This window comes from Notamacropus eugenii, chromosome 4 (genome assembly GCF_028372415.1).
Source record: "Notamacropus eugenii isolate mMacEug1 chromosome 4, mMacEug1.pri_v2, whole genome shotgun sequence".
NCBI classification, from domain to species: domain Eukaryota; kingdom Metazoa; phylum Chordata; class Mammalia; order Diprotodontia; family Macropodidae; genus Notamacropus; species Notamacropus eugenii.
The window spans coordinates 5,409,615-5,437,192 of record NC_092875.1 but is presented as its reverse complement, the minus strand read 5'-3'; the positions used below and the strand labels follow the sequence as shown (position 1 = coordinate 5,437,192).

At 39.4% G+C, this 27,578-nt stretch overlaps 1 protein-coding gene and 1 pseudogene across 1 annotated transcript in view; one reads left to right on the top strand and one right to left on the bottom strand.

Moving 5' to 3' along the window:
- The first annotated feature begins 4,771 nt into the window (after positions 1-4,771).
- LOC140498039 (thioredoxin-like protein 1 pseudogene) lies at positions 4,772-6,635 on the top strand (annotated as a pseudogene).
- A 9,103-nt stretch (positions 6,636-15,738) lies between these two features.
- Positions 15,739-27,578, bottom strand: part of LOC140498864 (vomeronasal type-2 receptor 26-like) — a 32,421-nt gene continuing 20,581 nt past the window's right edge. Inside the window, exons 3-4 of the mRNA XM_072599645.1 lie at positions 23,716-23,839; positions 15,739-16,933 (exon numbers count right to left, since the gene is read on the bottom strand). Of these exons, the coding sequence (XP_072455746.1) occupies positions 16,023-16,933; positions 23,716-23,839 (1,035 nt within the window). The 3' untranslated portion in view covers positions 15,739-16,022. The remainder of the gene's footprint in view (positions 16,934-23,715; positions 23,840-27,578) is intronic.

The following is a 27,578-nucleotide window of genomic DNA, read 5'->3' as shown; positions in this document are numbered from 1 at the left end:
GGTCGTCTGTCCCTCCAGATAGCCTCCACCACGGTGGGAAGAATCCCCCTTTGCCACTTTTCCAGCCTGTGGTGTTATGAGACCACCCGCCCCCTTCTGCTGTTCCCACTGATCCAGGATTAATCTGGGGAAGAATTTTATGGTTCCCTCACGGTCATCGGGGGGGAGGGGAGAGCACTTACTGATCACTCCGGCATCCCAGCTCCTGGATGTTCAAGTAGTGACCCACTGAAGTCCCGTCTTTAGGCTGAAGATTTCAAAGGCTGTTGCGCTGATATCGTTGGCTCGGCCTGGCTTATCTCCTGCTCTGCTGGTCTCGCCCGCCACTCTCGGGCCCCTCGGGTCCCCTCCACCCTGCCGCGCCGACCGTGCTGCGCTGTGCGCCGGGGTCTTACCCCCGCGGAACAGATCCCTCCCGTGGACCTTCCAGTCCAGCCTGGGCTCCGAATCTGTCAAAGTCCGTCTCCCACTGGATTCTACACCTCCAAAGTCTGGTCAGACTCTCCCCCCAGAAATATCCAAAGGAGTTTTTCCAGGAGCTTAGGTGAGTCGTTGCTTTCACTCCGCCATCTTGGCCTCCTTTCTATTTTTAATACCTTTGGAGTAGAGACACAGTAGTAGCATTGCTTGGTCAAAGTGTACACATGAATTTTTACCCTTTGGACTTAATTCCAAATTGCTCTCCCCCTAATGGCTGAATCAGTATACAAGTTCAGCAATACTACGTTAGTGTTTAAATTTTCCCAGACCTTCTACAATATCTATCATTTTCCTTTTCTATTATACTAACCAATCTGACAGGTGTGAAGAAGTAGCAGAGGGTTGTTTTAATTTGCATTTCTCTCATCAATTGTGATTTAAAGCATTTTTATATGACTATAGATGGCATTTTATTATTTTGTCTGGAAACTGTTCATATCTTTTGATAATTTTATCAATTGAGGAATGGCTCTTATTTCTATAAATCTGACTTAGCTTTTCATATGCTTGAAAAATGAAATACTTACCAGAGAAATTCACTGTAATCTTTTTACAGTAATGATTACACCTATACATTTCCTTGCATCCTATTTCACACCTGTTTATCCTACTCTTTCTCTCCTTTTCCCTATCCATTCTCAAAAGTGCTTTGTTTCTGAATTTTACCTTCCACAAATAGCCCTCGATTCCATCAGCTCCCCCCCCCTTCTCATATACCATTTTCTTCCTACTTTCCTGCATGGTAAGGTAGATTTCTTTTTTTTTTAAATATATAATTTATTTATTTTTCATTTTTCAACATTCACTTCTACAAGAAATTGAATTTCAAATTTTCTCCCCATCTCCCCCCACTCCCCATGTCAGAACAACATGAACCCCATCCACCCCTTCCTTTAGTCTACCCTCCCTTCTATCATCCCTACTTCTTCTTCCCTCCCTCTATTTTCCTCTAGTGAAAAACAGATTTCCATACCCCATAGCCTGTACATCTTATTTCATAGTTGCATGCAAAAACAATTTTTAACATTCATTTTTAAAGCTTTAAATCCCATATTCTCTTCTTTGCTACATCCCCATTCACCTTCATTGAAAAAACAAGGACTTCAGAGGAGCCAAGATCCCTAAGTCCTATCTTTGGATATGCTCATAAATCTCTCTCCATGCTCAGGATCATGGAGACTTAAAGATTGCAGTTGTCTAGTCCAACTTGTACCAAACAGAATTTCATTCTACAATGACCAGCTTTGGGGAAACATCGTTGGCTCAAGTTCTCTGCCTCAGTAGGGCCCTATTCACATATTATTGGGATGCACTGAAATCACTGGAGTCTTAACTAGGAATTCCAGCACCTTGGAGAAATGTAGTGGAGAGAAGAGGGAAGAGAGTGATTCTGGGGCATCCTTAGGTCATTATTTGGGAGTCCATACAGTGCCATTTTAGCTCCTGATCATGGACATCCCAGGTGGCATGTGCTCCCCAGCTTAGTGGCGTGATATAGGTAAGCTACCCATTTTGGAGTCAGGTAGATTGTACAACTGCATCTAGTGCAGGAGACTGTAACTGAATGACCAAAGTCCCTGACACTGATGCTGGATGAGTCAGCACAAACTGGACCCAAGCACCACGAAAAGACAGAAAGAGTTGTGAGTCAGAGGCCAGACCCTTTCTCTTTACCTCAACCAGGAGAGGGAGGGAAGATACCCTTTCTGTGCCCTGACTGTTCCCACTCACTAAGACCCCTCAGGCTGGCACCTGGGCAGAGAATGAGGAGGTTGAGCAGGAGAGGAGTCCAGGCCATGGTGGAGACACCCCCAGAACTTCTCTCCTTGAAGCCTCTCAGCTGCCCTCTGCCAAATACCCCCAGCCTTTCATGCAAATTTGCTTGTTGTTTCCCAACCCAGTCATTACCCCTAGTCTGGGGGTAGAGACAAGGGAGGACCCTGGGAGTAGGAGGGGATGGCTAACAGTCAGAGGTTCTGACTCCACCACATGGGAAGGATTCAGGAGTGAGCTAAAGCAGCTTTTGAACCATCATACAGCCCAGTGACCAAATAGCAGGGTCTTGGGAGCCCCTTGGATGGTAAAAGAAAAACCTACTAGCTCCTGAACCCAGTCCCACACTGCGACCTGGTGGCCCACTCTCAGATGTCACCGTGAGGCTGGTGAAGAGGCTGATATGAATGGTGGATTAAGAACTGAGAGTGTGGGACAGCTGCTGGTGGTCAGTGAAACCCAACGGGCAGTCTCACACTGCCACCTGGTGTCCATGTTGCTAATGTCACCCTGATGCTTGTAAGTATTGATATGAATGATGAGGGCACCAAGGTAGAAGTGATTTCCTGCCTTTAAGATGCCAAAATCATCGGATCTTGTCTTTGGAATTGGTTATTATTGTCTTCCTACAAGTTTCCATTGCTTAAATTAAAAGAGTAACAACCTTGTGCTATCCTTTAGACAGAAATCAGGCTAATTGTATTTGCCAGTTATTTCGGGCTTCACAGGCATGGGCAGGAGACACCCCTGCCAGTGCTAGGAGATCACTTGGGGAAGGAAGCCCAGTCACCAGCGTGTTGATGAGAAAGTTCTTTCTTTAACTCAGGGCTCCATCATAAGTCATTCATGTAGTTCATAATTAGACTCCCAAGGCCTTCTGTGCCCCATTTCACCTTGAGTCTAACCTTATTTTTATTGTGTAAGTCAGATTTCTGACCTCATTTGGAGTAGCAGAGTCCTGGGGCTAAATTCTATTCAATGACATACACCCTGGAATGAGGAAGGATGCAAGTTTGGTGGAGGAGGAAGACATGGGGAAGTGGTACTCTAGGAGAGGCCCCTCCCTCTAAGAGAACCTCATCAGGTGTAGTCTGGGAGAATTTTTACCCCATTCCCTTTCTGGTCGGGAGAAACAAGAGAGGAGGATACAACTCCACCTCCCTGGGGGTCCATAGTGACAATTATTGCTAAAGTAGCATGAGGGGAAAGTAGAGTCTGGTGAGAGATTCATGAAGGCTGAGGAGAGCCAAGTGTGCTTATAGGTAGTAGGAAAAGCTAATGACAAAGGAAGAAGCTGAAACTCAGAGAACCAAGGTCAATGATCACAGGGAAACATGCTGGAGAGGATAAATGGGCTGATGATAAGAGGTGATCATACCAGGCAAGGGGACCAGGAGAGGAGTTAGCCTTTATAAGGAGAAGGGCCACCTCTTCATCAGGACCTGGAATAAAGGTGGGACATAGTGGGAACAAGTACCTGAAAATATGACCTATGCCATCGCTAAACAGCTTTCTCAGGGAACACTCCATGTACTCACCTCTGTATCCATGGGACATCTCTTGGCAACAAGCCACCTTTGTTCTGTTTCTATGTAACATCTGGCAAGGCCTGAGTGTGATATGGGGATCTACAATTGTCTTGCTACTGCCCAACAGCTCACCCTAATAAGTATGATTTACTACCTAGTTGTCATGGCCACCTCTTTTTGGTATCTCAGTAACCTTCCTGATTACTGTGGGATCATCGCTGTGATTGCTATTATTGCCAAGATGCTGAAGCAATGGGTTAGGGGAGAGAAGCTTATACCACTATGATCCCAAACTGGTCAGCATTCCTGGAGAAAGGTGGAGCTCACACGCAAGATACCTTTCTCAGACCCTGAAGACAGGCTTCCACTTGAAATATGCAGGATTGGCTATTCACATCCCTGAGGGGAGGAGTAACTCTACGTTAGGTTCCTGTGCCTCACTGCAAAAGTTAGCAGACGCTCACAATATGCAGACTGGCTTGTGCTGCTTCATGAAACAATTGAGGGTGCCTCAACTCAGAAGGAAGGTAAGGTAGTTAGGGGAGGAAATCCAATAGGAAAGAGAATATAGAAATCCCTACCTGTAGTTTTGCTTTCCGAGGAGGGAGACTGCAAGACCCAATGATTGTAGAGAGTGAAGAATGAAATAGTAAGGCCAAAAAACCCTGAGAAGACAGTAAGAACACCACCTGGACGAAAAGGAAGATTTGAAAGATAATATTGAGGCAGAGAAGGCAGTGAAGAAGGAAGTAAGGAAAAGCAAAAAGATTCTCTCTCTCTCTCTCTCTCTCTCGCTCTCGCTCTCGCTCTCGCTCTCTCTTTCTCCGTGTGTGTGTGTGTGTGGGGGGCCTCTCTCTGTTTCTGTCTCTCTCTCTCTCTGTCTCTCTCTTTTTTTCTCTCCCTTCCTAACACATGTCAGAAAGGTAGAAAGGAGAGAGACACAGAAAAAAAAGTATTCAGTTAAATGAAGATTATTGGGGATATGATTAGTAAAAACAAGCAAAAGACAGTGAAAAAGATCACTGCAGATGGTGACAAAAGTCATGAAATTAAATACTCACCAACTATATACTCTGAATGAATAGCTTACTCCATATCCCAAAATTAATTGGAAGGAAAGAGATGGCAAATCTGGACAGCTTATTAAAAGGCACAGGCACTGACTGCCTTGACCCAAAGACCTCTATTGCCAAAACTATGGTTTTTCTTGTAGTGATGAAGGGCTTTAAGAGCTGGAGTGTAAGAAAAGCTGAGGGCTGCAGAATTGATGCTTTCAAATTGTGGTGCTTGAGAAAACTTTGGAGAGTCCTTTTGACATAAAAAAAAAACATCATTGACTGATTAGTCAATGCTTGAGGAAATTAATTCACGCTATTCACTGGAAGGTCAAATATTGAAGTTGAAATACTTTGGCTAAATAATGAGAAGATGGAACTCACTGGAAAAGACCCTGGTGTTGGGAAAGATTGAAGGAAAAAAAGGAGTTGGAACAGAAAAGGATGAGATAGATAGTATCCTGCAAATAGTGAAGATGAACTTGAACAGACTTTATATAGAAATGCCTGTTGTGTGATAGATGGTCCAAGGGGTCAAGAATAGGTGGACAACCCGGAAGCCGGTGGTGCCCTGGCCTCGGCTCTCTGCAGGTTTCTCCCGCGATCATGGTGGGGTGAAGGTGGTTGGGACCGACCCAGATTTCCAGCCGGAGCTGAGCGGCGCGGGCTCCAGACTCGCCGTGGTCAAGTTCACCATTAGAGGTTGTGGACCATGTTTACGGATAGCACCAGCTTTCAATGATCTGAGAAATAAGTATCCACAAGCAGTTTTTTTGGAAGTGGATGTGCATCAGTGCCTGGGAACAGCTGCCACCAACAATATATCAGCAACACTCACATTTCTCTTTTTTTGAAACAAAGTGCTAATCGACCAGTATCAAGGAGCAGATGCTGTGGGATTAGAAGAAAAAATTAAGCAACACTTAGAAAACGACCCTGGAAACAACGAAGACACGGATATCCCCAAAGGTTATATGGATTTGATGCCTTTTATGAACAAAGCTGGATGTGAATGTCTTAATGAAAGTGATGAGCATGGATTTGATTACTGTTTATGCAAAGATCCTTCTTTCTTGGAATCTGACTGTGATGAACAGCTGCTTATTACTGTGACTTTCAATCAGCCTGTTAAGCTTTATTCCATGACATTTCAGGGACCAGATAATGGTCAGGGTCTTAAGTATATAACAATCTTTATCAATCTACTACGGTCTATGGATTTTGAAGAGGCAGAAAGAAGTGAACCAACTCAAGCCCTGGAACTAACACAAGATGATATTAAAGAAGATGGTATTGTTCAGCTTTGTTAGGTTAAATTCCAGAATGTTAACAGTGTAACTTTATTTGTTCAATCCAATCAAGGTGTAGAAAAAACAAGAATTTCATATTTTACATTTATTGGTACTCCAGTTCAAGCAAAAAAATATGAATGATTTCAAACGAATAGTTGGTAAGAAAGGAGAAAGCCACTAAAATGCAGAAGACACTGGAAAGACCTTATTGCAATCAAAGTGGATCTTCACTTTATCTACGGCTCCTGGATAATTGCTTGACCCTAGACAGAGATTGTTAAGGTTTCCTTTAATGCCATTACCAATAAATCATTGCTTTTGTTCAAAAAAATAAAGAACAGTTGGACAAGATTTAATAAGTGAACAGCAAGAACAGCAACAAACATAACAAGAGATTCAAGTAGAAGAAGAAGGAGAGTCAGGTCAGAATGTGAAGGAAACAAGACAAGTATAGTTTTAAGGGCTTTAATCAAAATACACTGAAGGGATGTAGGATATACAGAGAAAGGAAGAGAAAGTTCAAGGAAGTTGGGATAAGAGGAGAATGGGCACAAAGTTAACAGAGTTGTCATCTGTTTGCACTGACAGTGTGAACAGAAATTTTGAAAGTAAAGATTTGGAGATTTTTGAAAGAAAAGTTTTATGGATACTACAAGAAAGGTAAATGTAGGAGATTGTGTATTTAAATCTTTGGCATTAGACTGAGAGGCTCTAGCCCTGTAATTGGAAGCTCAAGCATCTAAAGGCCTATATTTGCATGATTATCAAGGAGTGGGTTCAATGGAGGTGTCAATGAAGTTTCTAAGTGAAGAACAAAATAAACTGCAATTTTATGCTTTGAAATAGAAGCAGCACTTAGAAGCAGTTTATCTATTATTAACCTTTTCCTGGTTGATAGAAAGGAAAAAATGTAGATCAGGAAAAAACACCAATTAATGATTATACTGGAATATTTAAATAAACAATTAGGTAGTCTTAGAAATGAACATTAAGTACTGATCAATTTAAAAATATCTTTTAAAATTGGTGTGCCTTGAAATTAGAAATTACGCTGTAAAATTATGTGAGACTCCTACCCATTTTAATAGATGATATTCTATTTGAATTTCAAGAATTATATTGATGACTTCTTACAAAAGAGATGCTTATTTAAGGGAATTGTAGAATGGGACCCAAGTCCTCCTAAGTATTACCAAACTAATAACTAGAAAATAATCCAGCCAGTTGGGTCCATAACTGAGGGATGAAACTTAGTAGGGACTGAGAAAACTATAGTAAATCTTGTGTTATGCTCACTGTGGCACCAGAATTATTTCTTTTTGGCTGCTTCAGTATTTTCTCTTTGATCTGGAAGGTCTGGAATTTGGATATAATATTTCTGGGAGTTATTATTTTGGGATCAGTTTCACAACAATTCAACAGTGATATTTCAGTATTGTTTAATTTGAATTTCTGTAATGAATAGTAGGTATATAACTTAATTCAGCTTTAGATCACATTCACTTTCCTGGCTGTTACATAATAAAACTGTCCCACAGGGATCTGTTTTTCCAATAATAATATCCTTTTCTATCTCGAAAAGCCTGTGCTGGATTTTTTTTTTCAAATGAACTGCTGTATGCTGGTATCTCTCTCATAAGATATTTGGGAAGTTGATTTTTGGAACAATATGTATTACATTATTTCTATCTCTATTTGATTTCATCTGACTAAATTGTGCCTAATATTCTACCCAATAAAGGAATTTTAGCAAGCTGAGGACTCTGTCATTGAGTGTATTAGCTATCTCATTGGTGTTCCTGCTATCTGAAAAACTGCACATATCAGAATCATTGATTAAAATGTCCTTCACAGTACAGTGTATACCTCAGAGCACTGTCCTACAAGTGATGATATACCAGGGTGATTCACTGATTCAGGAGTCAGGATGGAGGTTGTACTTGAAGAGAGTAGCATGGAAAAGTTGATGTTAAAGGAATAATGATTCAGATTAAATGAAAAAGCTTGTAGCACATTTTCAGGAAGCTCTTTGTTAAACATTTACCAGCAAAACTTGGATTCCCTGACAACGTTTGGGGAACAGGAAAAAGAACCAGCTGAAATTCAAATCTGAATGTGATGATGAGTCATAGGCATCACATGGTGATGTGAGTGATTATTGAAATTTTTATGCCTCTGGCAGGAGTTGTAACGCAATGTCCTAGAATAATTCTTTGACTTTTGAATATACAATTTTCTTTATCCCTTCTTGGGTGTTCCTTTCTGGCCTCAGCAGGATAACACTTAGGAATAAAGATGCAGCCCAGTAACCCAGCACTGGAGACCAAAATGGAAAATATCTCTACTATCACCATAGACTTGCCCTTGGTGCTCTTGTATGTGGGGAGGAAGGAGACCCAAAAACTACAGAATACCAACATACTGAAAGTGAATAACGTGGCTTCCTTGAAGGTGTCAGGCAGGCGTCTGGCCAGGAAAGCCACAGTAAAGCTGTCCAGGGCAAGGAAGTCAATGTAGCCCAGGATGCAGAAGAAGGCAATATCAGAACCCTGATTACATTGAATGATGATGTGACCAGGTTCAAAGTGTGAGTCCATGTCTGGGAAGGACGGAGAAGTTCCCAGCTAGACGCCACAAAGAATCAATTAAATGCCAGAGTGGATGAGGACAACAGAGTTGGATGTGTCTTGTGTCTCAGTGACAGGGATGAACTATGAATGACTCAGCTCTACTCAGCAATACAATGATCTAACACAGTTCCGAGGGACTCTTGATGGAGAGTTCTAATGAAATCCCGAGAAAGAATTGATGGAGTCTGAATGTAGAACAGAGCATCCTATTTTCACTTTATTTTTTCCTGAGTTTTCTTATGACACGTTTCTTCTTTACAACATGATTAATATGCAATGATGTTTGAAATCGTTGCAGATACATAAAGTATATGAAATTGCTTATGATCTTACCATGTTAGAAAGGGGGGAAGGGTAAAGGGATGGAGAAAATTTGGAACTCAAAAACTTTTAAATGATTGTTAAAATTGTCTTTTCATGTAATTGGAAGATATAAATTACTGTTAAAAGAGTTACATGAGTAAAATGGTAATAAAACAATATCATGGACTAAGACGACACGATGGCATACTTAGAAAATCATAAAGATTTAACTAAAAGTAATTGAATAAAATTAATAATTTTTGATAAAACATTTAAAGATCAAGTAATTCCAATATTCAAAAAATTATTTGGAAGAAGAGGCAAAAAAGGGATCCTACTAAACTCTTTTTATGACACAAATAAGATACTGATATTTAAACCAGGAAGAATAAAAATAAAGAAAATTACAAGCTAATTTCACTAATTTACACGGTTGCAAAAATTCTAAATAAAATATCAGTTAAAAGGTTACTATAATATACTGCAAGGACTATACATTCTTTCTGGCATAAATCTCTATTTGTTGCGAATGCTTTTTGTGATATATTGCTTTAATCTTCTTGTTAGTATTCTATTTAAAATTTTGCATCAATATTCATTAAGGAAGTTCATCTTTTCTTTTCCTTCTCTTTTTTTGTTTTGCTTGGTTTAGGTATCAACTCCTTAGTTTACTTAATTAAAGTCCTGAGCACTTTATCTTTTTTTTTTTTTTTTTTTTTTAGTATTCATGTATTTCACTTAGATTGTCAGTTTTACTGGCATGTAGTTAGGTAAAATAACACCTAATAATTGCTTTAATTTCATCTTCATTACTGGTGTATTTGCTCTTCCTATTTTTTATACTACTCATTTGGTTTCTTTCTTCCTTTTTAAAAATCAATTACTTATCCGCTTTATTGCATTTTTAAAAAAAATAACAACAGCCACTAGTTTTATTATTTGTTCAATAGTTTTATTTTAATTTGTTTTGTTTTTACTTTCAGGTTTATGAATCCCTTATTTGTGTTTCAGGATTTCCCTCTTGGTGTTTAGTTAGGAATTTTTAATTGCTTGTTTTTGTTGCTTTTTTTCTTAGGTGTGTGCGCAATTCACTGATTTCCTCTTTGTCCGTTACTTATTAACACAATTAGAAGTATAAAATTTCCCCTAATACTGCTTTGTCTGCATCTCAAAATTTTAAATGTTCTCATTATTATCATTCCCTTTAATAAAATTATTATTGTTTCTATGGTTTATTCTTTGACCCACTTATTCTTTAAGATTAGGTTATTGAATTTCCAACTAATTTTTAATCGATCTTTGCATGACATTTTATTGAATGTAACATTATTGCATTATGATCAGAAAAGTGTGTGTTTAATAATTGTGCTTTTCTGCATTTGGTTGTGAGGTTTGCCCTAATACATGGTCTCTGTTTGTGATGGTGCCAGATACAGTGGAGAAAAGGGTATATTCTTCTCTATTCTCATTCAATTTTTCCCCAGAGGTCTATCCTAGCTAACTCCATTGAATAACATAGGAGACACTGACACAGGGCCACGCAGCATGGTGTGCCCTCATCAAAGAAGGTGCTGGGCTCTCCATCAGCAAAGTGGAATTGCAGTAGCTCAAAAGAAACATGAAATGCACAAATTTAGAGACACGTGCAATCCAAATGTTGTCATGGATTATTTGTGCCCACCTAACAGAGCCTTCTGAATGTGGATTGGTCTGATCAGGCATGAGCTGACACACTTTTGCTTGATCCCAACATAATGATGCCATTCTGGTCCTCTTTGAGAACAAAGGGCAACATCCAACCAGATAAACAAAAAAAGGGCAAGGACTCTTTCTTTTTCTCTATCCTGTAAACAAGTCAGTCTCAGCTGCATGTTTTCCCCCTATACATGCCTCCTTGATTTTTACGCCTTTGATTGGATTTTAGGTGACCAAAATCCAAAAGAAAAAAACTAGCCAGAGCATGGTTTCCCTTCCTCTTCCTCTTTCTCCTCCTCCTCCTCCTCTTCCTCCTCCTCCTTCTTATCTTCCTCTTCCTCACCATCACCACCATCATCTTCCTCCTCCTCCTTGTGCTCCTGCTGCTGCTGCTGCTTCTCCTGTTCCCTTGGAGGCATCCATTCTGGTGCCTCACTTGTGAAGTAGCGGCTGAGGAGCCCCCCAGACTCTCTATGGCCAATGAAAAGCCAGAGGAAGGACTCAAGACTGAAAACAACGACCACATTAATTTGAAGGTAGCAGAACAAGGTGGTTTGGTGGTGCGATTTAAGATTAAGAGGCACATAGCACTTAGTAAACTAATGAAAGCCTATTGTGAATGACAGGGTTTGTCAATGAGGCAGATCAGATTCTGGTTTGATGGAAAAAAACAAAAAAACAGACACAACTGTGCAGTTGGAAATGGAAGATGAAGATACAATTGATTTATTCCAGCAGCCTACAAGAGGCACTTACTGAAAAGAAAATCTGCAACTGTACTTCAGAGCTGTGCTCCCAAGGAAAACAATACATTCACAATTAGAAAATCAAGATTTGGTTCATTCACATCCTGAAATTGTATGTTCATCCACATTCACATCTACAAAACTATACCACAATATAGTTTTCTCTCTTCTTTGATTCTCTTCCCCCATTAGTTTATTGTACATAAAATAACTGGTGCATGTGTACAGAAATAATGTGTCCTTTTTTAACTAAATGACCGATGGTATGTTTTGATCAACATCAAATGGAAATGGAGAGGGGGAAAAAGAAACTGACTCTGTGAAAATATCCCTTTGTTCTAGTAGTGGCATGCTCATTCAACATTTATCTTTATGTTTCAGTAAGTTATTTTGCTCTATTTAAAAAGCCAAAAAATCCTTGCACACTTTGTTGGATTGGATAATCTCAATGTTTTTTCTTCTATCATTGTAAAACCAAGGATGGTTTTGTAATTTTTTTTGTACATAGTTGTTACATGTAGGGAAATCTCTGTCTCTCAGCAGAAATGAATTCTGTAAAGAAATTGATCCTACATAGGTTTCCTTTCTAGTTAAACATCTTGTTGTTTAAATAAACTTCTTGTTTAAAATAAAAAGAAAAGAAAAATTGGTTTCCCTTTCTGTGATTGCCATAGGCTACTGAGTCTCATGATGAAGTCATGTTCTCAGAAGGATTTGAAGACTTGAAGCCCACGTCAGTAAATATCTACTAATCAGACTTGAGTCTCATGTGTCTGAGGAGTTCCCTGTCACAAGGTATGCTTCTGATGTGATATTTTGGAGTCTTCCTTGGTTTCTTTGGTTATCACTGGAAAATACTATGAATTCATTGATTATAAGTTGGACTAATTAATGATTCAGTTCTTGCTTACCTGAAAACTCTGTCTGTTGAGGCTTTTATTCAGCACATTACCTCCTGTCTCCTGGCTCTAGAAGTTCTTTTCTCCATTCTTGGAATCTCCTGAGGTTCCCCTTAGGTATAATTCTCTGCTACTCTCTTTAGAAAAATTATCTTTTTTAAAAATTTTATGGACTAAAACAAGCATTTCCATAACAGAGTACGATAAAAAAAATGAATGGACAAGAAACTAAAAAGTTTTCAATGCACAGTTTTCTATTCCTTTCAAATATACAACAAAAGTGTCATGTAAATGTCTATTTTTCCCTCCCTACTCCCTTGACTTGAGATGGCTACCATTACACAGATAAACACAAAGACACACACACACATTCTATACATGCTTCTATTTATCAGCTCTTTCTCTGGATGCAGATTGCATATTTAATGTCATTTACAGTTAATTTTAACAGTTAAAATAAATTAATCACTTAAAGTTATTCTTGAAGCAATATTGCTGTTAGTCTTGGTTCGGCTCATTTTACTGTTTATTGGTTTTGGTCATTAAGCTCATCATTTGTTATGGCACAGTAGTATTGCATCACAATCATATACCACAACTTGCTCAATGGAGATGTGACTTTCTAGAATTCATAAACACGACTCCGCTCTACCTTAAGAGGCCATATGCTTGTTCAGGCAATCAGTGGCTATATATTGCCATCTCTATCCTCACAGTTGTTGGCCTACTTTCTTTCCACTCAAACCCTTCAGTTCCACAGTTACCTGAGTTAAGGGACTCTTCGTTTCTCACTTTGATTATTGCAACAGTCTCCTTAATGGCCTGCTCACCTCAAGTCCTTCACTGTGTCAGTACATTCAATGCACAGATCTGACCATGCTACTCCTCTGATCATCTACAGAAGGTTATCAATGCTTATTATTGCTCATAAAATGAAATATAAGCTCATTTATTTACTTTTCAACCTGAGTTTCACCCACCAATCTTTCCAGTCTCATTAGACACTATTTCCCCTCCCTTATTCTGCATTACAGAAAAATGATTTTTCTCTGTTCTTCAGAAATACACACACACGCGCGCGCGCGCACGCATGCATGCATACACAGATATATACACCCCCGCACTACATCTTTTACACCTGTGCATTTGCAATGGGTTTCCTTCATGCCTGAAATACATTCCTACTTCACTTTACCCCATTTCCTCCTCACCAATTCTTTTGCCCCTCAAGTTGCTCTCCCTGGTGTTTGCATCCCTGATTAGCAAGTCCCTTGTAGATTCAGCCATGTCATGAATAACCCAAATGGCAGACCCTTCACTCCCAGCTCAAGGGACTCTCCTTGAAGTATTCCCTTTGTTTCCAGAAACTTTGTGTCGGCAATATTTCCCCAGCACAAGTACCCCACAACCACCCATTTATTTTCCAGTGTCCCTTTATGTTTTCTCTTCATTCATTAGAAAGTAAGCACCTTGATAGCAGCGATTCTCTTACTGGATAATATTTGCACTCTAGTTACTTAACACAATACTTAAAAACGTTTAAGTTCTTAGTAAATGACTTCTTGCCTCTTTTTCCTTCCTTCCTTCCTTGGGTCTTTCTTTTAAATATTTTCCCACGTATTTACCTCTGTTTCCACCTGCTGAACTGTGGATCTGTCTGTCTACCTTCCTTCAGCCTGGAGGTGACTCTCATACGGTAAGAACTGAAGTCCCTTTGACATCAATGTATTTCCTCAAATGTGGTATCCAGAATTGAACATAATGAACCAGATATAATAGGATAAGGTAGAGTATGATGGTATTGTCACCTTTCCTGATACTACACACATAACTTTTTAAAAAATAATATTTAATTTCCCCTAATTATGTGTTAAAACCATTTTTAATATTTTAAGGTTTTTTATTCCAAATACTTTCCTTCCTCCTCTATCTTTCTTTACCTCTCCCTGAGATGGTAAGCAATTAAATGTAGTTTATGTGCATGTAGTCATGTAAAATATTTCTATATTATTAATTTTGTATAAGACTAAAAATTAAGAAAAGAAATGAATGAAAGAAATAAAATGAAAGATAGCTTGCTTTGATCTTTTCAGATATTAGGAGTTCTTTCTCTGAAGGCAGATATTATGCTTCATCATAAGTCTTTTGGGATTGTCTCAGATCATTTTACTGCTGAGAATAACTAAGTCTTTCACATTTGTTAATCATGCACTATTGCTGTTACTGTAAACAACATTCTCCTAGTTCTGTTCACTTCACTTTGCATTAGTTCACTTAAGTCTTTCCAGGTTTTTTTATGAAATCATCCTGCTTCTCATTACTTTTAGCACAATAATATTCCATTACAATCATATACCACAGCTTGTTTAGCCACTCGTACTTAACGGGCATTCTCTCGATTTCCAATTCTTACCCATCCCCAAAGAACTGCTATAAATATTTTTTTCTGCAAATAGTTCTTTTCTCCCCTTTTTGTCACAATTCTACCAACAATGCATTAGTGTTCCATGTTTTACACATCTCCTCCAACATCTATAATTTCCCTTTTTTTGTCATATTAGCCAATGTGGTAAGTATGAGTTTGTACCTCAGATTTATTTTAATTTCCATTTCTCTAATGAATAGTAACTACATAACTCCTAATGCAGCCCTTGGCTTGTCACGTTGATTTGCCTGGATGTTAAATAATAATGTTGTTCCATATAGATCTATTTTTTCCATTATAATATTCCTTCCCTCACAAATCCTGTGCTGGTTTTTTTCAAATAAACTATTGTATACTGGTACCTCTCCCATAAGATATTTGTGAAGTTGATTTTTAAACAAATGTGAAATACCTAATTTTTATTTCTATTAAATTTCATCTGACTTAACTGTGGTTAATGTTCTATCTAGTAAAAGGATTTTGGCAACCTGAGAGATAGTCAGTCATTTAGTATATTAACTATCTTACTCAGGATTATGTAATCTGAAAAATTCCTAAAGATATCTTCTTCACAAGTCTCCAAATAATTGACAAAAATATGTACTGAACAGCACAGTGTAGAAGACAGAGGACCGGCTTTAAAGTGAAGATATATAAGAACAACTCACTGATCCAGTGGTCAAAGTTTAGGGTGTGCAGGAAGACAAGAGTAGTATGGAAAAGATTATGTTACCATGCACTTATTTTCAGTAGATTCCAAAACACCAATTGATTGTTCAAGAACATTTTAAAAGACTTGGCACCACTACAGCTATGTCAAAACCAGATCATAACAACTCCAGAGAGGTAATTCAGAGAACAATGAGAACAATTGCACCTTGGAATTTGGAAAGTGGTGCCAACAGGGCTTGATTTATTGTTTTGGTGACATCTCAATTTAAGGAAGTGATGGAGAAAATGTAAATGAAATAGATTAAATGAAAAAGTTTGTAGTACATTTTCAGAAAACTCTTTGTTAAACATTTACCAGTAAAAGCTAGATTCTCTGACAACATGTGGGAAGTTAGAAAATGAAGCAGCTAAATTTCAAATATCACTGAGATGATAAATCACACACATCCCATGTTGCTGTAAATTATTATTGAAAATTTTTATGCCTCTAGCAGAAATTTTGAAGCCATGTCCTAGAATAATTTCAGCCCTTGGGACCCACTTTTTTCTTGACTCCTTCCTGGGTGTTCCTTTCTGGCCTCAACAGAATTACGTAGCACTTGGGAATAAAGATGCAGCCCAACAACCCAGCACTGGAGGCCAAAATGGAAAATATCTCTACAGTCACCATGGCCTTGCCCTTGGTGCTGTGGTAGGAGGAGAGGAAGGAAACCCACACACTGCAGAACATTAGCATGCTGAATGTGATGAACTTGGCTTCATTGAAAGTATCAGGTAAGTTTTTTGCCAGGAAAGCCACAGTAAAGCTGCCCAGGGCAAGGAAGCCCATGTAGCCCAGGACACAGTAGAAGGCAATATCAGATCCTTCATTACATTGAATGATGATGTGACCAGGTTCTGAGTATGGGTCCAGGTCTGGAAAGGGGGGAGAAGTTCCCAGCCAGATGGCACAAAGAATCACTTGAATGCCAGAGCAGATGGGGACAACAGAGTTACACATCCTGGATTGTACCCACATCCTAATTCTACTCCCTGGTCTTGTTACCCTGAAGGCCAGAACCACCATAATGGTTTTTGCCAGAACAGAGGACACGGCCACAGTGAAGACAACTCCAAAAGTTGTTTGTCTGAGGAGGCAGGTGGCTGCAGTGGGACGGCCAATGAAGAGCAAGGAGCAGAGGAAACACAAAGTGAGGGAGATGAGGAGAGTATAGCTGAGAGTTCGGTTGTTGGCCTTGACTATGGGAGTGTCTTGAAACTTCACAAAAACCCAGAGAACCAGGGCTGTCAGGAAAGAGAAGGACACAGATATCAATGCTAGTGTTATCCCCAAAGGCTCTGCAAGATTCAGGAAGGTCACAACCTTGGGGAGGCAGCTATCTCTGTCCTTGTTTGGATATTCATCTTCTGGGCACTTCTCACAGTGGTCTGCATCTGAAGAGGAAAAGAATCCAGTCAGATCCTGTCTTGTGCAGGAGGAGTTACTGCTAGTGACTTTCTCTCTGAGATTAGCTTCCATCTACTCTATATACCTTCTCATTACCTCACTATATAGTGTTTCCCATTAAAAGGTAAACTCCTTGTATGCATTAACTGTTTTTGTCATTCTATAGATGTCCAACACTTAGCATTGTGCCTGGCCTTTATCATGTGCTTAATAAACCTAACTGTCTCTTGCCTGATCTGTAATTGGTTGCCAACATTTGTTGGCAGTGGCTTGTACTGTGATTAGCATAATGCATGACCTAAATAAACAAGGTATCTAGAACCAGTTTACTCTGGATAGACTTCAGGGAGACCAGTTGTTACACAGGATTCACTGAAGAAGAAAAAAACATGACATCTGCATTCAGAGAAAAACCTATTTATGCCTCATTTTCCCCCTTGTATAATTCATTACTTTTCGTAATCAAACATGTCTTCATTATAAGACATGAGACTTTGTTATATGAGCATTTAACAAATTGTTTTGCTTTGTTTTGTTCCTTAAAATAAGATTGTGATTTTATCAGTATAGTAAACCTTTCTCAGGTCTTTACCCTCACTTTTGGAGGCATCTAGGAATCAGAAAGACTTGGATTCAAATCTAGTCTCTGTCCTTTACTAGCTGAGTAACCCTGGGTAAGTCATTTAACTTTGGCCTGTGTCAGTTTCCTCAAGTATAAAATGGATGTGATACCATCTATCACTTAAGGTAAAGATCCAATAAGACAATATTTGTAAAGTGCTTTTGTGAACTTTCAAGAACAATATAAACTCCAGCTATTATTATTTACCAGTGCAAGTGGAGGTGTTGTGTGCAAAGTACAGTTTAAGAGTAGTGATTCTTAACTTGGAATCCACAAATCTCCAAGTAGGTTTTTGGGAGGATTTCAGAAGATACAGAAAAATAACATCATTATTTTTACTAATTCTACCTGAAATTTAGTATTTCCTTGATTTCAAAATTAAAAAAAAATATTCTAGGGAGGAATTCATAATCTTCACAGATTTCCATGGCACAAAAAAATGTTTAAGAATTATTCTTAAATAGGTGCATGGAGCACAGAGGGATACCTTGATTTACTGATCCAGTATTTGGAGATAAGATTTGAACCCAAGGCTTCTGGACTGCAAAAGCAACACCACTTTTCCTATACCAGGGGTGGAGAACCTGCAGTCTTGAGGCTACAAATACCCCTTTAGGTCCTCCAGTGTGGCCCTCTGCCTGAATCTAAACTTCACAGAACTAATCCCCTTAATAAAAGGATTTGTTCCATAAAACTTGGATTCAAACAAAAGGCTGTGCCCAAGGACCTTATAAGGCCACATTTGGTCTTGAGGACACAGGTTCCCTACTCCAACATGGTAGAGGTTACCATTCAGCCTTTTTCTGAGCTTATGGTGATGATCACATCTGATGTGTGTTTTTTCCTATAATTGTTTATGTTTTGTCAAATGTTACCTTGTATCTGTGACTCATTATGTGACCTGAACATTATGGATTAGTAGGAAGAGATCTAGACCCAAAGTCAAAAGGCATGGCTAAAATACCTTCCACCAGTGAGATTCTATAATTAGTTCTCTAGTAAGTCTCCTTTGATTGACGTGTTTCAGTGACATTGGTTCCACTCAGGACGTATTCTTTGGAAATTAACCAAACTAATCAAATTCATCTCCTGGACTTTCTATACAGAAGAAATCTACCATTCTGTGCCCAGCCTCAGCTCCACCACATCACATATATCCATCAGCAGATATGCAGACATGCCTAAATGCTCATCACCTTCATTCAGGGATACAATGGCAAATTTTTAAAAACTGGCTTTTTGAAATAAAAATGTATGCCCAACTCACTTTGAAGCTTAATATGCATTATTAACATTTTCTACATCCTTTTCTTAAGTCCAGGATACAAACTAATCAAACTCTAATAATTTACACCATTGGTTGATTTCCTCTGTGTAAATATTCACACTGAAAATTGAACATTTGCCTCTTAGATGTGGGTGTGAGCTGGCTCCAGCATGCCCCAGTTCTTTATCACACTATGTGCAGTCCCAAAATGAGGACAATAGTTGATGATCCAGAAAAGGATAAGGGAAGACTCTCTCTCTCTCTCTTTCTCTCTTTATGTATATAGTATATAGACTCACTATACACACACACACACACACATACTGTATATACACAATATATATGTATGTGCATGTATATATATGTTTCATGTATGTTTGTATGTATCTACACTGTTTCTTACATTTGACATGATGTAGTAATTTCAGGTACCATTATCTGGCTGTGTATCTACTTACAGCTTTGTGTCCCTATCTCAGACATTTGCCCTGATTCTCCTCAGTGATTTAAATTCTATAGTTGTAGGGTGTATTCAGGGAAGACTAGTACCTCTGGTGTGATGACTGCTAAGTCCTTTTCAGGGATGCTTTCCACCTTTGGTGTCTACCTGATCCATCCAACTGTCACCTGTGGCTCTAAGAAGCTGTAGCATGTGCAGCAGCCATGGCCTGGTAAGCTGTTTCAGCTGAGGGGCTAAACTAGGTCCAGGGTTGCTGAAAGGTCTCAAACACTTCCGTGAATTAGAGACCTGTCTACCCCAATCATGTAAAGATTTCCCCTAGTGGAATAAATAGGTCTTGAAGGTGGAAGAAATAATCCCTGTTGAGTGCTTTGAACCTGAAGTGGAACAGATGTGTTGCATTGTAGATCAATTTCATTGATGGCATGCTTGGCTGGATTCTGGAAAATGGAATGCTCTAATGCTTTTCTAATTACCAATGGAGTGAAGCAAGGTTGTGTGCTTGCCCCCATGCTTTTTACATGAATATTTTCAACAATTTTTAGGTGTTTTCAGTGAGGATAAACATGGCTACCACACTGATAGTAAATTGTTTAACTGGGAAAGGCACTCATCAAAAACTAAAGTACAGAGGCAGATGGTATATGATCTTTTGTTTACAGATGTTTGTGACATCAATGCAGCCTCCAAATCTTATATGCAAGAAAATATGGACCAATTTTCAGCTGCTTGTGCTAATGTTGGCCTAACAATTAGCCCCAAGAAAACACAAGGGCCCCACCAGCTAGTACCACACTGTCCATATGTAGTAGCATCAGATACAGCAAAAAGAGTTTTGAATACAGTAGATAAGTTCTCTTACCTTGGTAGTATACTTTCCCAAGAAGGGTACAGTGATAATGAGGTTGATGAGTACATTTCCAGAGCAAGCTCAGTGTTTGGGAGGTTCCAAAGGAAAGTGTGGGAAAGAGGAGGTATTAGCCTGCCTATCAAATTAAAGGTCTACAGAGCTGTTTTGCTGACCTCACTGTTGTATGCCTATGAATAGCACCATGAGAGGAAACTAAATCACTTCCATTTGAATTATTTTAGGAAGATGCTGAAGATCACTTGACAAAATAAGGTATCAGACACTGAGGACTTTCTTGAGCTAAAATGCCAGGCATTCAGTTTTTAATTCAGAAAGTGCAACCTCAATAGGCTGGTCATGTTGTCGAAATGCCAAATATGTGCTTGCCTAAAATACTACTTTATAGAGAACCCACACAAAGCAAGTGCTCATGTGGTGGTCAGAAGAAGCAAAATTAGGAAAGTCTCAAAGTTTCTCCAAAGAACTTTAGAACTGATTGAATGATATGGGAAACACTGGCACAGGACCTCTCAGCATGACCTGCCCACATTATAGAAGGTGCTGTGCTCTGTGAGCAAGGCAGAATAGAGGTAGCTCAAAAGAAATATGAGATGCTTATATTTAGAGAATCCACCTCAAATGTCTGCATGAACTATTTGTGCCAGACCAGTGATAGAGCATTCTGAGGTCATATTGGGTACGATCAACCACAGTCCAACACACTGTAACTTGTCTCTAACATGAAGATGTCATTTTGGTCCTCTTCTAGATAAAAAAAAGGACAACAACCAAATATGACAGTCTAGATCCTACTACTTGCGCAGTGATGTTACTTTGAGTTCCATATGATTCCAAAAGTTTAATGCCACACTGTTCCACACTAAAGGGTTCAGGAAAGAAGCCCCCTGGGAAGGCAGAGCTAAGATGGCAGAGTAGAAGGAGGGACCTGCTTGAGCTCTCCCGAAAACTTTCAAAAAAACTGTAAAATGATCCTAAACAAATTCTAGAGCAGCAGAAGCCACAAAATGACAGAGTGAAGCAAATTTGCAACCCAAGGTCAACAGGAAGGGTCTATCACATGCGCGGTGGGAGCAGAGTGCATTTCAGCCTAAGCTGCATGAGGCAAACAGAACTGGAGCAGGCCTTAGGGGACTGAATCACTGGTGACAGTGGCAGTTTCCAGACTTCTCAACCCACAAACAAGACCAAATGGTCTTAGCCAGGTCTCTCACCTGGCTGAGAGCAGAAGGTGTTCTGACTCAAACCCCAGCCACAGGGTGGTGAAATCCACTGACTAAGCTGTGACTGCTTCTGGAGCCCTTCACTTAACAAAGGGCTCACAAAGGTCAACTGATTGACTGGGAGAATGAGCAAAATGGGGGAGAAAAACAAACAGACTCTAGATTGTTACTTTCTTGATGAAAAGGTATTTTCTTACATCATTAGTGACAAGGAAGATGAAGGCATGCAAGCGAAGAAGACAAAACAGTCAAAGCTTCTGCATCCAAAGACATCAAGAAAAACATGAATTGGTCTTATGCCATGGAAGAGCTCAAACAGGATTTTAAAAATCAAGTAAGATTGATGTGGAGAAAAAATGTAGAGATGTAGAGAAAAAATTAGGATGAGAAATCAGAGGGATGCAAGAAAATCATGACAAGGGGGTCAACAGCTTGCTATAGGAGACCCAAAAAATGCTGAAGAAAATACCTTTAAAAATAGATTAACCCAAATGTCAAAAGAGGTCCAAAAAGCCAATGAAGAGAATAATACCTTAAAAAGTACAATTGCTCAAATGGAAAAGGAGGTCCAAAAGCTCACTGAAAAAAATAATTCTTTAAAAATGACAATGGAGCAAATTTAGAGAAATCCAAATAATATAAACAAACCAAAAGAATAAAAAAAAATAGAATACAATGTAAAATATCTCATTGGAAAAACAACTGACCTGGAAAATTCATCCAGGAGAAATAATTTGAAAGATATTGCACTACCTGAAAGCCATGATCAAAAAAACAGCCTAGACATCATCTTCCAAAAAATTATCAAGGAAAACTGCCCTGATATTCTAGAAGCAGAGGATAAAATAGAAATGAAAAGAATCCACTGATCACCTCATGAAAGAGATCCCAAAAGGAAAACTCTTAGGGATATTGTAACCAAATTCCAAAATTCAAAGGTCAAAGAGAAAATATTACAAGCAACTAGAAAGAAACCATTTGAGTATTGTGGAAATGCAATCAGGGTAACACAAGATTTAACAGCTTCTACACTAAGGGATTAGAGGATTTGGAATACGATATTCCAGAAGTCAAAAGAGTTAGGATTAAAAGCAAGAATCACCTATCCGGCAAAACTGAGTATAATATTTCAGGGGAAAAATGGAATTTCAGTGAAATAGAGGAATTCTGAGCATTCTTGTTGAAAAAGACCAGAGCTGAATGGAAAATTTGATTTTCAAATACAAGAATCAAGAGACACATGAAAAGGTAAACAGGAAAGAAAAACCATAAGAAACTTATCAAAGTTGAACTGTTTACATTCCTACATGGAAAGATGATATTTGTAATTCATGAGACCTTTCTCAGTATCAGGGTGAGGAATATATATGTGTGTGCGGGTATCTATATATGTGTATGCATATATATGTGTGTTTGTATGTACATATGTGTGTATATACATACATGCATGCATGCATGCATGCATGCATACTGGGAGTGAGAGCACAGGGTGAGTTGAAAATGAAGGAATGATATCTAAAAAGTAAAATTAAGTGTTGAGAGAAATGTACTGGGAGAAAGAAGAAGGTAGAGGTAGAATGCAGTAAATCATCTCATATAAAAAAGATAAGAAAGAGCTTTCACAATGAAGAGGAAGAGGGGGAAAGTGAGAGGGAATACGTGAGCCTTAATTTCATCAGATTTGACTTCAGAAAGGAATAAGATACACACTCAGTTGGGAGTGGAAGCTTATTTTACCCTACAGGAAAGCAGGGGAAAGGAGATAAGAGACGAGGGATAATAGAAGGGTTAGTGGATTGGGGAAAGTGGTAATTGGAAGCAAATATTTTGTAGAGGGAGAGGTCAAAGGAAAGAATAGAATAAATGCAGGGCAGGACAGGATAATAGGAATTATAATTAGTCTTTCACAACATAACAGTTATGGAACTGTTTTTCATGACTACACATGTACAGCCTATGTTCAATTGCTTGCCTTCTCAATGGGGTGAGTAGGGTGGAAGAGAGAGAATGTGTAACTCGATGCTTCAATAATGAATGTTAAAAATTGCTTTTACATGTAATTAGGAAATAAGATATATAGACAATGGTATATAGAAGTCTATCTTGCCCAAATATAAGGAAAGGGGATGCGATGGGGGGGTGGTGGTGGTGTAATAGAAGGGAGGGCAGATTGGATGAAAGAGTAATCAGAATACACACTGCCCTTGGGTGGGGGAAGGAGGATATGGGGAGAAAATATGAAATTCAAAATTTTGTCGAAGTGCATGTTGAAAACTGAAAACAAATAAATTTAAAGGAAAAAGAAAAGAAGACCTCTGTAGACACTTACCAATTTCATTGGAAATTTCCCCCTCTGGGCACTGGAAACAGCTGAAGCAGCAGACTGGCTCTCCCTCCTTAGCTGTCCTCCTGTATCCAGGGTGACAGCTGTCACTGCACACAGAATAGGGAATCTAAGCCATTAACAGGAGAATGAAAACAACACCATTTACCAAAAAGATATTTATGAAAGATGGCACAGGTAAAGAAACTGTATCCTGTAAAACCACTCTGATGACTGGACATAGTTTAAATGTCAATGGACATCAGTAATGGAAGGTACAAGAGATCTCCTTTCTAGTGCTATCTCCGCTATCATCTGTGGAACTTTGGCTGAAACTCTTGACCTCTAGGGATTTGAGTTTTGTCACTTTTAAAATGAGAACTTTGGAATGTGTGATCTTAGAACACTTACATTTTGTACTGCTAAATAAATCCTAGAGCACTGTATTACTAATGACCCAAGTTGCTAAAGGAAAGTTTGACAATAATCCAAAATTACATTTAACATTTTACTATGCAAGCATGATAAGCCTGTAGGATAGAAGTGAACTGACTTTTGTATAATATAGACCTAGTCAATGAGATCCAGAGGAAAAGTACTGTGCTTTGCCTGTTGGCAGTTCATGTGGAAGGGGCTGGGCTACTTGCTTCCAGAATGGAGTTATATGGTTAATGAAAAAGTTTTTATTTCTTTTACAAGCATCCCCTTATAATCTCAATGTTTACACTCCCTTTGTTATGGGATGTATTCAAAAGGCAATAACTGGCACAGGCTTTTTTCCTTAGTGAGACAGCTATAAAGCTCTTGGTGACTGAAGACTTTGGGCCCTCCCCACCTAAAGCCAACGTGGCCATGTTGGGGTATAGGGTGTGTTCTGGATAGACTAGGACATGGGTAGGAGACCTGTTGAGCCCTTTTCAGGGCTGCCATCCATCTTTGGTGCCCACCTGATCCACCTAATTCTTACCCATGGCTCCAAGAAAATGTGGTATGCACAGTAGCCATATTCTGGTAAACCGTTTTGGCAGACAGGCTAAACCAGATTAAGAGTAACAGAGGGGTCCTAAACCCATCAGGGAGTTAAAGGTTTGTCTTCCCCAAGCATGTGAAGATTTCCTCTGGTGAAAAGGGCAGAGGAGAACAATTGATTCCAATGGCCAGAAAGGCAGCTGAAGCAGGTACTGTGGAATAATCTGGATTAGACATTGAAGATGCCAGTGCAATCCACTGCATCTTGAACCATCATCAGTCCTCTTGACTGTCCTGCTGCTGGACTATGATGACTTTGGACAAGACAGTGAGGCTGATGACTTCATGCAACTTTGCCTCACTTAAATTCAATTTATGCAGGAGTCAAAAGACATCACCTATACCATTTTACCATTTGTACATATCTGGAAATCCTTTGTTGACAGGCAAGTGATGAAGCAGCACTGGGAGCAAACTGGGAGCTGCAGTCACAACCTTTCACACAGGCAACCCAGGTCATAAGGTTGTCTTCTCGCTGGAAGCAGTACTGGAATTCAGCAGCCCCTTGGGTGTCTGAGAAGGCTGTTAAGCATTGAATTGCTCACCTCCTGGCATGAAGAAAGTGCTCCCATATTTGTTAGCCTGCCCAGTTCTGGCCTGATTATGTTAGGAGGTGAGAATCCCACACTGTGCTTGAAACACACGCAAAAAAAATGTACAAAAACTTCTGCAGTGATGATTTACTCACCCTTTGATCCTGGAATATAATCCTGCTTAAAGACAATACAAAACCCAGTAGATCTAAAAGACAAACAGCTCTTGTGAAATAACTCAGCAGATATCACACCCAAATAGCAGATCTGAGTCAAACAAGGCTGGCAAAGGGAGGCCAGCTTACTGAAATTGGAGCTGGATAGAGGTTTTCCTGGATTGGCCACAGTAAAGGGGAGCACCCTGAAGTTGGCCTAGTGTTTGCATCAAAACTAATTTAGTCAATAACTTGTATGCCTGCCAAAAGAAATGAACTCCACGCTCGTGACAATGCCATTTCCACTTACAAGAAAATGTCATGCCACCATCATTGGTGCTTGTGCTTCTACCATGGCTAGTCCTGATGAAGTCAAAGAAAAATTTTATGAAGAACTGGAGAACCTCATCATCCATGTGCCAAAAGAGGACAAGCTTAGAATACTGGGTAAGTTTAATGCAAGAGTAGGCTCAGACTTCCAGACTTGGCAGGGAATAGTAGGGAGGAATGGGGTTGGAAACAGGAACAGCAATGGTCACGTATTACTGAAGACTTGTTCTTCTCATGACCTACTCACCAAAACTATCTTCCATTTGCCTAAATGCAATATAACTTCTTGGATGCACCCTTACAGCATACACTGGCATTGAATAGGCTATGCGATTGTAAGAAGAGACAGGCAGGGCAAGATGTGAGAATGATAAAGGCAATGTGCAATGCAGGGTGCTGGAGGGATCATAGACTTTTCCTCTCCAAGCTAGCTATTTGCGTTGGACAAAATTGGCAGAGGGAAAGTTGAGCCAAGACGCAGTTGGCAACAGTGGAGCAGAAAGGGAGTGGGCAGTTCTTAGAGATTCGGTATACTGCACTGCCTTCACTCCTCTGGGTTGGAAGAGCACTAGCAAACATCTAGAATAGCTTGATGAAAATGATGAGAAAATTCAGAAGCTGCTGAAGGAAAATTGAGAACTCCACAGGGTTTACCTGCAGGATAGTTCATCAATTTCTAAGAAGGCAGCATTTAACTTTATCACAAGTAAAGTGCAAGTAAAGCTTGTAGAGAAATGCACGATTCTTGGCTCAGTAAGAAGGCAGATGAAAATCAGTTTTCTACTGATAGTAACAAAACAAAGTGATTTTATGATGCTCTGAAGGCTATTAATGAGTCAAAGAGCTGTGGTATATCTTAACTACTCAGTGCTGACAGGGTCACATTGATTAGTGATATGCATATGATCCTAGAGAGATGGGCTGAACTTCCACAGTGTTCTCAGTGGACCATCAACCATTTCTGCTGAAGCCCTGGACTATTTAATTCAGGTTACAATCAGTCTCTTCCACAGTTGTGTGTGTGTGTGAGTGTGTATTTGTCCTTCATTGGCGAAGAAGACCATGCCATCAGAGAAATAATGACATGAGTTGCACTTGACTTTGTTTTGAGTGAGGGAGGGCTGTGCAGGTCGCCAGCCTCTCCTCTCTTCCAGAGCCATCTGAATCCAGTGACCAGATATTCATCAGGATGACTGGAGATGATCCAGGATGAGGCAATTGGGATTAAGTGACTTGTCCAAGGTCACACAGCTAGTGAGTGTCAAGTGTCTGAGGTGAGATTTGAACTCAGGTCCTCTTGACTCCTGCACTGGTGCTCTATCCACTGCACCAAGTAGCAGCCCCTCTCTTCCAACCAAAGAAGAGACTTTGAATGTCATTAGGTTCCTTTCCTGTGGCAAAGCACCTGGTTCTGATTCTATGTCAGGTAAGATTTACAAGATTGTGGAGAGGGAGTCCATTGTTCATACAATAGATAACTGACATTTTCTAGGTAATGTAGCAACAGAAGGTTTTCCCTCAGGAGTTCAAATATGCCTTTATTGTTCATCTTTATTAAAGTAAACGAAACAGATTGTCCTCTGAAAATAATGGGGGTGTGGGGTCTCTCTCTTAGTCACTGCTTGTAAGATTCTTGTCAGAATCCTCTTTAATAGGTTGATTCTTTACCTGGAAGATGGTCATCTACTTGAGATGGCTTCACAATGGACTGAGATATGATGTTCACTGCACAAGAACTTCAGGAGAAATGCCAGGAGTGGAAGAGAGGTTTGTACACATTTATAGATCTTACCAAGGCCTATGATGCTGTCAGTTATGAAGG